The 12,964-nt window shown below is 42.4% G+C and overlaps 1 protein-coding gene across 1 annotated transcript; it reads right to left on the bottom strand.

The window, feature by feature from the left end:
- On the bottom strand, nucleotides 11,550-12,209 carry LOC109847293 (uncharacterized mitochondrial protein AtMg00810-like). The gene has a single exon (XM_020416529.1). It carries the CDS (start codon nucleotides 12,207-12,209, stop codon nucleotides 11,550-11,552), a length of 660 nt encoding a protein of 219 aa, XP_020272118.1.

Here is a 12,964-nt window from a genome sequence, read left to right as displayed (position 1 = left end):
ACTAATCCGAAGCTAATAGACACCGCGTTTGCACCTACTTTCTTCTCTTTTGGTTTCGGTGTCACGATACCAATATCGATTAAGGTTTGTATTTTGTCTTTTAAGACATAACACGCCTTAGTGGGATGGTGGACCCTTCGGTGATATGCACAATACTTCGGGTCGTTAGTCTTCTACACTTCTTCCTGATTTGTGACCGGTGAAAGTTTGATCTTGTTGTTATCTAAAAGATATTTGAAGATAACTGGTACTTCATCATTCTTGAAAGAATACTCCTTCGGGAATCTAGGCTCTAAAGTCTTAGGTCGCCTCGGAGGCTGTTGATTCTGATTCGGTGCTAATTGGAAGGATGACTGCTGTTGTTGCGGCTGTTGTGATGTTTGATGCGCATCAACAGCAGCTGCAGATCCTCTCCCTCTGCCTCGAGGGTTAAAATTTTGTTTTTGAGGATTAGTTGGTGGCTGACCCCTTTCCAAATTCTTTCTCTTGAGAAAGCGTTCAGCTTGCTCACCTCTCACTTTTAACTCTTTCTAAGTTTTAGAGGGCACAACCCCCATGACTTCTAATACATCCAACGACAAGTTATTATGACATGTCTGTAGGATGAATTCTTCTGTGAGTGGATCTTGACAATTTACCGTTTTGTTCCGGAATCGTTTGACGAAGATATCAACCGACTCCCCATCTTTCTGCTTCTCATCCAACAAGGTGCCAATAGAGACCTCAGTGTCGTCGTCGAAGAAATTGGTGAGGAACAATCCTTCTATATCCTCCCAGCTAGTGATACTCATGGGTTTAAGACGTCGGTACCAATCGAAGATAGGCCCACGAAGGGTTCCTACGAATGACCGGACCATCAAGGATCCGCTTCCGGATATTGCGCCAAGATGCGATTTGAAATAGATCAAGTGTTGAGTGGGTGAACCCCTGCCATTAAAAGGAGTAATATTAATCAAATTAAATTTTGGGGGATAAGGAATCAGATCCCACTCCCTCGGGTATGGGTATGGAATGCCCGTTTTCTTCATTTCTTGGGCCGTCATCAGAGCATTGACTTTGCTCTCGAGATCTTGCATCTTCTTATCCTCTTCCTCACTCTTCTTTAAGTAGATCTGTGGAGGTTGAGTAGATGATTTAACCAGACCGCTTCCAGAATTGTCTTTATCAAGAGGAGGATCAGCAAAGATAGTCTTATCTTCTTCATTATCGACCTCAGTTATACGTACAGGTATAGCGTTACGCTGGCTGGATTCTGCTTTTTGGCTCGATTCCGGTTGATGTTGTTGAGCTTGCAAATCTCGCATCTGCTGCATTGTCAACTCCATCTCGGTTTTGATTTCAGCTCTAATTTCCTCGCGTTGTTTAACCAATGCTTCCTACAGTATTTGAGCTAGTTGATCTGGCGTGATTGCAAATGATTCTCTAACTTGCCCAACACTGGACGTGGTATCGTCCGATACAACGGCAGAACAAGTATCTGACAGTTCTTCATCTGAAGATAACCCTTCATGCATTCTCTTGTAGTCTCGATGTCGGTTGGCTCTTCGTTGTAACCGAGACATCCTTTGAGAGAGACCTCGCTCAACTCTCCCTGCCGGAGAGAAATCAGGGTCAGGGTTGACTAATTATTGATTTCCTCTGCCGGTCATATTAATAGTGACCTCTGGAAATTCATCTTGTTGAATTATAGATTTGTTCTTGTTGAAACGCCTCATTTTGGGTTTTGACGCTTCGGTAGAAAGTCTTCGAAATACGGAGACTCTTGTTGGCTTAGTTTTGGAGCAACAGCATTCTGTCAACACTGCCTTAATGAGCCTCTCCCAAGTGCAATGAGACTCATCTTCTCGTGCAATTCTTTTTCGTGAGTTGTTATTTTGATAGTACAGCTCATCACTATTGTGATTTGAACAACCTATCTTTTGCTTTTGAACCTTGTTAACATGCACAGGACGACTAGTTGTCGCCTCTGGGCGATCCAAGGTTGAATTCTTAAATCCACCCCCTTGCGGGCATGGGGTCTTCCTAGGTCCTAAACGAGAATGAATTGGTATTTTCTCGTTTTGGACTTATGCAATTCTGACAGGGGGATGTTTACGACCCCCTGCATAAGAAACCACTAAAGGTTTATTTGCTGGATTCGAGTATTCTTTGATTGAGGTTTTGCCTCGATCATTAGCCAAAGGACCGAGGCAATCCGCCATTGTAATTTTGAATTTTGATAAGTCTGGACTAACCCAGGGTTTCACTGGTGATGCAGTAGAATCCGCCATTGTAATTTTGAATTTTGATAAGTCTGGACTAACCCAGGGTTTCACTGGTGATGCAGTAGACGGACCCGGAATGAATGTTTGCGGCGTCTTCGGAATCCAAACTTTATGGTTCTTTGGTGATTTTTTAGACACCATTTCTTTCTTCATTCCTTGCGTCTGTTGACGAAGGGCACGGGCACGAGTGGCCTTCATCTGACGCCTCTGTATACGTTCTTTAAGGGTCGAATGGGCTCTTTTGACGAGAGTCCATTCCTCCGTCGTAAGTTGTGTAGAAACGTGATTAGTTTTCCGTTGAGGCAACTGTACCACTTTATGCTTCCTTGACTCTAGGTCCGCATAGTAATGGACCCCGTCGGTTTGTTGTAAGGCCTTAGCCAATTAACGAGCACGGCGTTAACGTTGTCTCTGACGAGCTCTTTTCGTCAGTGCCGGCGGGCCATGATTCAATGACTCCTTAATTGGTGCAGAGTCATTTGGAGTAGAGATGTTGCGGACAGATTCCTTAGCAACGATCGGGCAAGAATCTTCACATGCGGTCTCCATCGGAATTGAAGACTTGAAAACTTTCTTGGAAGAGGAAATCTTCCTGCACTTGCGAGGAGAAGAAGATTTTGAGGATGAGGACGATAGATACTCCTCAAATTTTGCTTGATCGAATTCATATTCGATCTCTTTATTGATCACGATCTTGATCGGCTGTGACACTACGGCCTCGGCAGTAAGACCGTTGGCTCCCACTGTGGTCGCCAGTTTGTTTTCGTCGAAAGTTATTTTCATTGTCGATTCCATTAAAACTTAAATCATTTACAGAGAATTACAATGAAAATAAGAAAATTACAACTTTCTTGGAAAATAACACAGAAATCGTTTATCGACTCCTATTTTGTGGGACTTTACCTGTGCCGGGAGTGCTTTGACTCGTGGACCACCAAATCACAGATTGTGAAGGGGTTTAGAGATTCTTCCTTCGTTTATCGAAGTAGGAATTTGAAGTGAATATCTTATCAAAGTAAGACGATCACTCTTCTTAAGATCAAGTCAAAGCTCGAATCTCAAGGAATCACACGAGAAACTCAATTCTTGTTGTTTTCTCTCTGCTCTCTATGCTCAGATCTGCTCCAATCTGCTTAATCTTCGTCAGTAATGACCCTAGGAGGGTATTTATAGCCTCTGGGACATTTTAACTGAAAGTACAATCATGTAAAGAAGTTAAGGCTGCGAGACAGTGTTTACTGTCTCGGCGGCTGAGACAGTGTTTGCTGTCTCGGCTTCCGATGAGACAGTGTTTGCTGTCTCGGCTTCCGAGACAGTAAAGACTGTCTTGGAAAATCTAACTGCTAGATAGTTTCTATTGTAACTACCTTCCCACATTTCAAACTCTGTTATTTTGGCAGTTATCCACGTGATTTTCACCCACGATGTTTCCCATGTTGTTTGACAGTTAATGGACACGTGTGTGGCAGTTATTTCAATAATTTTTAACCATCTCAGAACTGTCTTGCGTGCGAGATAGTAAATGTTGTCTCGCTGGCCGAGACAGTATATGCTGTCTCGCTAGCCGAGACAGTAAATGCTATCTCGCTGGCCGAGACAGTAAATACTATCTTGCTGTGAGACAGTAAACACTGTCTCGCTAGCGAGATAGTAAACACTGTCTGTGATCCTTTGGGTGATTTTTTCTATGTTTAGATATCTATCAGTATTTTTTGACGCCTACAGAACTCACCAGCGCCTCGTCGTCGACCTCGCCTACGCTCAACTTCGAGTTCACTTGTTAGCCTCGAGCTCGCCAGTGATGGACTCGAGCTCGCTTGCAGCCAGCCTCACCTGAAGTCACCTGAGGAGCTCGCCTAGACTTCGAGCTTGACCTTGCCTAAGTCAGAGCTCGCCTGATTGGATGTGTCAACCTCGCCGAGGTTTGGATCTACACCCTATTTTCTAACAAAACACTTGTTTTTCTTTCATGATCATATATGCATTCAAAATGTCGAAATTTCTTCCCATAGTTATTGTTATAGACCTTTTCACTGTGCACCGAATTGATGTTTTGAACAAAACTTGAATCTTATTACTAAGCATACGTCATAATCTGGACTTGGTCTGAAAATGCTCACAAATTTCTCTAATGTTTTTAGTACGCTACTTTATCAGTTAGCATTAAAAAAATACTACTGAAATGTTGTGTATCTATAGAATTCTCTCTATTCACTATTGTAGAATTCTTTCCATTTACTATTTTAAAAGTCAATAATGACCTTCCAAAAGAACTAAAATAATATGATTAGAACAAGCAAGTACTGATCAATAAAGTATAGCAATGCAGTTAGCCCCAAGGTTAAAACTTAGAAAGACAGAGATTCCTCTTCACATAATAATAAGGGTTTTGCTAAATGCCCTAAGGGTAATAGTAAAGAAGGAAAGAGAATGAGACTCATTATCTCTCTTCACTACACCTCTCTCTATCTCTCTCCTCTTTATCCATTGTCCTAAAAGCAATGGTTAGCAAAACCCTAATAATAGTAGTAATAATAAATATTAAAAATAAATGAACTAACAAAGAAATTGGTCCTAGTTCCAACATTATTATAAGTGGAGCACACATCTATGTATTATCATACTCTCTTTAAAATTATGAGTTTAGGAATAACTCAACAATCTTAAAAAATAAGATTAATAAAATACATAAAACAACTCCACAGTATTAGTTTGTTAATGTTGTTTCATGGTATTAGTTTGTTAGTGTAAAAAACTAACATGCTATAGTATATGAAATATTACAAAATAACCTAAAACGCTTCAAAAGTTGCATAAAATACCCTCAAAAGTTTAAAATTATACAAAACATCCCGTCATTTCTGTTATAGCCGTTTTAGTGATGGAAAATAATCTTTAATCAATGACAGACAAGTGTTCCATATTATGCATAAACAAGTTAGCACCTTAAGGTAATCAGAGGCCTAATTCGGTCTACTCGATACGCTAACATCTTGCGAGGACGACTCGAAAGGTTTTACATGTCAAAAACACGAAAGGTGTCACATGTCGACAACCCAAAAAGCGTTATGTGTCGTCTCCTGGCTGAGTCGACTGCTTAACTACTCCACTCGACAGACTAATCGATTGACACCTTGCAAAGATGACTCAAAAGGCGATACTTCTCGACCACCAGACGAGTAGGAAGGTGACAAAACGCCTTGAGCCCCTCATGTGCACTGATGACTAATCATCTCATAATAAATACTATTAAATGCATTATGGGTTCCATCATTCCTTTGTCCCTAATAGTATTTATGACACATTGGACCACGTCAGCACTGTTCAACCCCCCCGTCACTTCACATTAAACACCGAAATAACCTCTTCACCACTCGCCAGCCGACACCTACAAAGTTAAAGCTGACTTGGCCATCAGCCAATGATCGGCCTAAATTACCCTTCTACCCTCCTATCCCTACTATAAAGAAGATACTATTTTCAATTATAGGGTAAGCTTTTTCTCATTATCCTCTAAACTTAAGAACTACCGTAGTTTCTTTTACTTCTCCACACAAGCAACCCACTGACTTGATCGTCGGAGGAACAACCCGAGAATCACAACCCACCCTCTTACGATTTGTTACTTATGCAAAGAAGAATAGCTTGCTCAAGAACTAGGTATTCAGAGAGTTAGAGGACCTCTGTCAATTTAATCAACTCCTTTTATTTGACTGTGTGATTCAATACATCAACAGTTTGGCGCCCACAGTGGGGCCTCCTTTCTTCTTCGAGCAATTATGTCTAACTCTGGGCATATGCCTGATCAGCTCATCCCCAAAGAGCTACAACCAAATTAGGCTCAACTTGAGGAATCCACCCAGCAGATCACTCAAGCCTTCCAGTAGCAGTTTGCTGCTTTCACCTTCAAACTCCTCCAACAGATAGCTCCTCCCCAGCCCGCTCACTCTGTTTTCCCTCAACCATCAGTGGGCCAGCCTTCGGTGACTCATCCTCCAATAGGAGCCCAGCTAAAGGCTCCTCCACCTCTGCATGCTGCCCATGTCGGAGAGCAGAGAAGGAGGACCTCTGTCAATTTAATCAACTCCTTTTATTTGACTGTGTGATTCAATACATCAACAGTTTGGCGCCCACAGTGGGGCCTCCTTTCTTCTTCGAGCAATTATGTCTAACTCTGGGCATATGCCTGATCAGCTCATCCCCAAAGAGCTACAACCAAATTAGGCTCAACTTGAGGAATCCACCCAGCAGATCACTCAAGCCTTCCAGTAGCAGTTTGCTGCTTTCACCTTCAAACTCCTCCAACAGATAGCTCCTCCCCAGCCCGCTCACTCTGTTTTCCCTCAACCATCAGTGGGCCAGCCTTCGGTGACTCATCCTCCAATAGGAGCCCAGCTAAAGGCTCCTCCACCTCTGCATGCTGCCCATGTCGGAGAGCAGAGAAGCCACATCGAGCACACATCTCTTCCTCTATGCCAGCCTACTCATCGATCCTCACCACCGCTACCCTCCATGCCCTGAGGTGATTGGGGAAAGTCCTAACTCTGGTCGCAACAGAAGGGACAACACCACCATGGGAGCCCAGTAAGATCTCTGGTGTCCTCACACCGCTCTAGGGCCCTCAACAACCTATATGGCCTCCGGTTATGATCATACTTATTGATTGATAGTCGAACTCATTAAGGGGAACGCTCCTCTTACTGATTACATCATGAATGCTGCCTGTGAGAAGTTCAAGATGCCCTAAGTAGAGAAGTACAAGGGCGAAGGAGATCCTGCAAAGCATGTCCAGAATTATTATGACATAATGAGCATGATGTAGGTGCCCAAGGCCATTATCTATAGGTGCTTTCCCATCACTTTATCGAGAAATGCTAAGCTCTAGTGGAACTCCCTAGAGAAGAAGTCCATCAACAGCTTCAAACAGCTTAGCCAGAAGTTTGTGCACTACTTCTTGGCTGACACCAAGCAGAAGTTGCTCGCCCCTCATTCAGATGAGGCAAGATCCTGAAGAGAGCCTCCGAAGCTACTTCAAGAGGTTCCAAGCCAAGCGGCTGGAGATCGACGACCAAGGGAGCGCGGTTGCCATATTAGTCATCATATTAGCCTAGCAAACAATGAGTTGGCCGACTCACTAACCAAGAAGAGATGCTCCACCTACGAGCAATTGATAGCTAAGACTCATGGGTACATAGACATGAAAGATGCCCAAACCTACAAGAATGCTGCCAAAGCGACAGAGGCGGCAATGGCAGCAATGGAGGCACCAACAACCCTAGCAATGGCAATGGTTCCAGCTTTAGCAACTCATGTTGTACCAGCCACACCATTAACTGCCCCAATAGCCCCGGTGATCTAGCCAGTGCGGGAGTTGGCTAGGAATCTCCTTTCGAGACTCGAGTCGATGAGCCATCCTCCAAGAGTTGACTCATGCCTAAACCGGTCCGATAAGAGGGATCGTAGGAGGGAGTCGGCACAAAGACTAGCCCTCATGATTCTCAACACCTTGCTCATCAATGCCCTCTACATGGTCCAAAAAAAGAGATATCTTAACACGGCTCCTCCCCAAGATGAGGTCGAACCCTCGGAGTTAGGATACTCAACAATATTATCGATATCATCAAGACCATAACCACCTCACTAATGATTATCGAGTCATCCAGATAGACATTGAGGATTTGATCCAGAGAGGGTTTTTGAGGAAGCTTGTCTCCTAGAGAGATAGGAGAGAAGCCGTTGCTGGGGAAGCCCATAGGAGGTCCCATTCTTGGTTGCCTCGTCCCCAGCTGTAGCCTGATAATTGACCATTCGAGCCTAGCCATAAGAGGTTCATCAATACCATTAGCAGAGGTTCCACAGTGGGAGGATCATCCAACAACGCTCGGAAGAGATATGCTAAGTCAACGTTGCGGATGAACATGTGTGACAAGAAGGCAAGAGTGGAAGAGCCTATATCTTTTAGCAATGCCAACTTGAAGGATGTAGAAATGCCTCGTGGTGACCCTATTGTCATCACGACCAATATTGATGGTTTCTAAGTCAAGAGGATCATGGTCGACATGGGGAGCTCGGTTGACGTCTGTAGATGTCAAAAATTACTTATAGGTTCCTGCACGTAGTTCAAAACAGAGAGAATGTGTGAAACGAATGAAGCAAATACAATAAGGAGGGAACCACGAATCAGAGAGGATTATCTAAGTCAAAGAGGATCATCCGATGTTAAAAAAAGAAGCAAAGGAACGCACGTGAAACATCAAAATGTGTGAAACGACAAAGCAAATACAATTAGGAGGGCTCCAGAGTGACCCACACGAAGAAGTGAAATTTTAACCATGATGAGATTTGAATCCGAAATATCTTAAAAAATAAAAGTTGTAGCTCTCTTTGTCAGCTTTCTAATGCATCTTGAATCATTTCATTCCAAGATATGGGAGAATTAAATACAAAAGACTAAAGATAGTATAAACTGTCTCGGAGAATCCGAGTCACCTCAAAGTGACTCGGAAATTACGAGTCACTTCGGAGTGACTCGTGCCCAGGTCAGCTCCCGTTGGGTTTTCTGATAAGATTGACTTCTAGAACTCATTGGAGCTATCCATAAACATGTGGGGTTATCCTTAAATATGTGGAAGCTGTTACACAACCGAAAACCCACCTAAACGGATAATAACAGTTGTTATTCGATCATATCCACAAACACAGTATTTAGAATCTATAAATACACCCCTAGCACCCTCATAAAGGTGGATCTGAAGGGAGTCACGAATTTCAGAGGAGCTAGAGTGAGGTTCTGACGAATTTAAGAGAGGCTAGCAGATCTTGACGAAGTTCTTCAACATAAAGAAGGAGAGTTTGAGAGATCTAAGATCCATTCCCCTTTTCTTCGGATCAAACTTGGTTTTGATCTCAAGAAGAGTTGTAATCTCGCTTGGTCGAGATTATCACTTCTATGATTATTTTATTTATGAAACAAGAGCATTAATTTTTCGTTCTGTCAACCGGATCTGACCCGCAACGGTCTATGGCTAACGTATACCCGACACAGGTAAAGATCCCACGTAAGCAGCGGGTGATAAATGTCATCTGCGTGTGTTTGAAGAGAGTTGTAATTTTTATTTTATCGTTGTAACGAGAGATCTTATAAAAAGATACACTCTCTTGAATATGTAATTGATAAAAAATTGTAATAGATTCAGCGATGAATAAACCAACTTTCGACGCAAATACGCTGGCGACCATAGTGAGAGGCAACAGTCTCGTTGTTGAGACTATCATGTCACAACCGAAGATCAATATCCCGGTTGATTCAGCGATAGAGTACAAGTTCGACGAAGCCAAGTTTGAGGAATATTTCTCCTCGTCTTTATCAAAATCCTCCTCTCCCTGCAAATGCGGAAAGATACTATCTTTAAAGGAGGTGTACTCACTAATGAAGGCTACAAGTTGTTGTCCTTATGTTTATGAGTCTATTCCCTAATCTTGTTTTGATGATTACAAACAATTCTTAACAACGTGTATCAAGTGTTTGTATTTGTTTTGTTAGGTAATCTACACAAATATCCAAGTTGGAGGTTGGATGGACTAGAACTTTCACGATCATATCCAATGGAGGTTGGCGGAATATCGGTATGAAGCAATGCAATTCAAGTCAAGATCCAAGTTCAATCTTCATCCGCAAGTGTACTAAGTAGAGCTTATTTAAGACCTATAGCTTGGGTAATCTAGTTTAGGAGTTTATATTATATGTGTTAGATACTTTAAGCTCAATATCATATACACACATATTTTATTGGTTTCTATGTATATATATACAATTATATATACACATTTTAGTTTTTGATTTTCATGTTTGTTTTCTTGCAAGAATAAATTATTAATAAGTTTTTAATTAGCATAAAATCGGATTAGATTAGCATTGACCCTATTCACCCCCTCTAGGGTTCTTTCCTAGTGACATTAGGGTCTAATATAAGTGACTCCTCTCTAATCAAGGAGTTATTCAATCAAAGTACGCCAACTGTGATGAAGAGATCTCGTCAGAGGCGACGCTAACGCTAAGCTCGTCAAATCGGTAAGGTATTAGAACAAGTTGACGGGGTTCGATATTATGCAAACTCAGAGTCCAGGAGGCATCAAGCAACCAAATCACTTCAACAGTGTGTGGCTGACAAATCCTCTAAGCCATCGATGAAAGAATGGATCCTTGTCAAAAGGAATCGTTCAACCTAAAAGGAGCGTATCCAAAGGTGTCGTGCACGTGCCACACATGCTCGCACCCTTTTGCAAAAGGCACAAGGTATGAAGAAGGAAGAGGTGGCCAAAAAACCATCAAGACCATGCTAAGTCAGGAGGCCAAAGTCCAAAATGGCATAAAAAACAACTCGGACAGCGAACGAAAAGATCAGAAGTCCCGAGCAACTTCAGGTTGACTCGCACCTAGCCTGAGTCACCTCAATGTGTCCCATGCCTAATTTTCCTTCTGTAGCCGTTTCTCCACTTCCGTCATGCTTCGTTCCTATTCCAGTTGATCCCGTACCTTCGGAGAAGTCTCATGATAGCGTTGACCTATTGAAATTTAAGGTTACCATGGTGGACTACCTTGGCCATTCGTATAAAGATCGAGGTAAAGCTCTGGTGAACAAAACGCGAGTAGTTCCTCAGGCTGGGGATCATACAAACACTCCTGTCAAGCCAAAGGCCGCTCAAAGGTGTCCCGTCACCTCCAAATAAACCGGGGCACCTTATTGTACATGTCCAAGCGTCATGCACAAAAGGACTCCTAGCATCGATCACCTGGGGGTTCGTATTGAAACCCAGGAGCCCGTTAAAGTTTCACGCTCACAAGGGGGTGGTCCTAAACATGTGACTTCTTGAAGAATAAAGAAGGAATTGACTCATTCATTCTTCTTATTTCATCGTTTACATGAAGGGCTATATATAGAAGTATGTCAGCCCACTAAGATAGGAACTAACAACTAATTCAGTAACAAACTAAACAAACAGTAACAAACTAAGCAAACTACAAATATCTACAAATATCTAATTTGTTCCTTGATTTTCTTCTAACAAACGTAATCTTCTTTTCAACACTCCCCCTCAAGCTGGTTGGAAGATTTGATTTTCTTCTAACAAACGTAATCTTCTTTTCAACACTCCCCCTCAAGCTGGTTGGAAGATGTCTTCCATGGCCAGCTTGCTCGTCAGCTTGTCGAACAACTTTTTTGGTAGTCCTTTTGTTAGAATGTCTACAACCTGCTCATCTGTTGGAACATAGATCATACATATCTATCCTCCTTCGATTTTTTCCTTGATGAAATGCTTATCCACTTCGACATGCTTTGTCCGATCATGAAGAACTGGATTGTGAGCTATTGAGATCGCTGCCTTGTTATCACAGTAGGTTTTTATCGGAGTTTGACTTTCTATCTTTAGTTCATCGAGAATCCTTTTTATCCATAGCACCTCACATATTCCATGAGCAACCGATCTGAACTCAGCTTCTGCGCTACTTCTTGCCACCACACTCTGCTTCTTGCTGCGCCATGTAACCAAATTTCCTCCAACAAACGTGCAATATCCCGATGTCGAACGTCTATCAGTCAAGCTCCCAGCCCAATCAGCATCCGTATATACTTCAATCTGCAGATGATTTCTTTTCTCAAACATTAGTCCTCTTCCCGGTGTTCCTTTTAGGTACTTTAGTATTCGGTAAGCAGTCTCAAAGTGTTCAGGTCCTGGTGAGTGCATAAACTGACTTACTACACTCACTGCGAAGGCTATGTCGGGACGTGTATGTGATAGGTAAATTAACCTTCCTACCAGCCGTTGAAATTGTTCTCTGTTTTTCACTTCTTCAGGTTTCGCTGGCTGAAGCTTCACATTATGTTCGATTGGTGTTTCAGCAGCCTTACAACCGAGTAGTCCCGTTTCTGACAGCAAGTCCATCACATACTTTCGCTGAGATACAAAAATTCCCTTCTTGGATCAAGCAAACTCCATTCCGAGGAAGAACTTTAGAGGTCCTTAGTCCTTGATCTCAAATTCTTTAGCAAGAGACCTTTTGAATCTTTCCTGCTCAACATGATCGTCACCAGTTAGTATAATATCATCTACGTAAATAATTAAGATTGACATCTTTCCTTCCTTTGAGTGCTTGTAGAACATTGTATGGTCTGATTGACTCTGAGTGTACCCGTAACCTTTGACAGTTTTTCCAAATCGTTCAAACCATGCTCGTGGCGATTGTTTTAGACCGTAAAGTGACTTCCGAAGCCTACAGACTTTCTTGCACCCTAGTTGTTCTTCAAATCCCGGGGGTAGACTCATAAACACCTCCTCTTCTAGGTCTCCGTTTAGAAATGCATTTTTCACATCTAATTGGTGTAGATGCCAATCAAAGTTTGCAGCTAGGGATAGTAGAATACGAATGGAATTGATTTTTGCAACCGGTGCGAAGGTCTCTTGGTAGTCAATCCCTTGAGTTTGTGTGTATCCTTTGGCCACTAAGCGTGCTTTATACCTTTCAACACTCCCATCAGCTCTACACTTCACAGTGAATACCCACTTGCAGCCTACGGTTTTTTTCTCCCTTGGTAAATCTACTAAATCCCAAGTCTCATTCTTTCTTAAAGCATTCATCTCTTCTATAACTGCTGATTTCCAATCTGGATTGGTTAGTGCTTCTTGGATAGTGGTTTGAA

Source organism: Asparagus officinalis, chromosome 7 (assembly GCF_001876935.1).
Source record: "Asparagus officinalis chromosome 7, Aspof.V1, whole genome shotgun sequence".
NCBI classification, from domain to species: Eukaryota; Viridiplantae; Streptophyta; class Magnoliopsida; order Asparagales; family Asparagaceae; genus Asparagus; species Asparagus officinalis.
Note: the sequence above shows the minus strand (reverse complement) of the source record. Positions and strands in the feature narration are given on the sequence as shown.

Bases quoted from the DNA above. Each gene is read 5' to 3' on its own strand.
- LOC109847293 (XM_020416529.1), bottom strand. From the start codon at position 12,209: ATGGACTTGCTGTCAGAAACGGGACTACTCGGTTGTAAGGCTGCTGAA.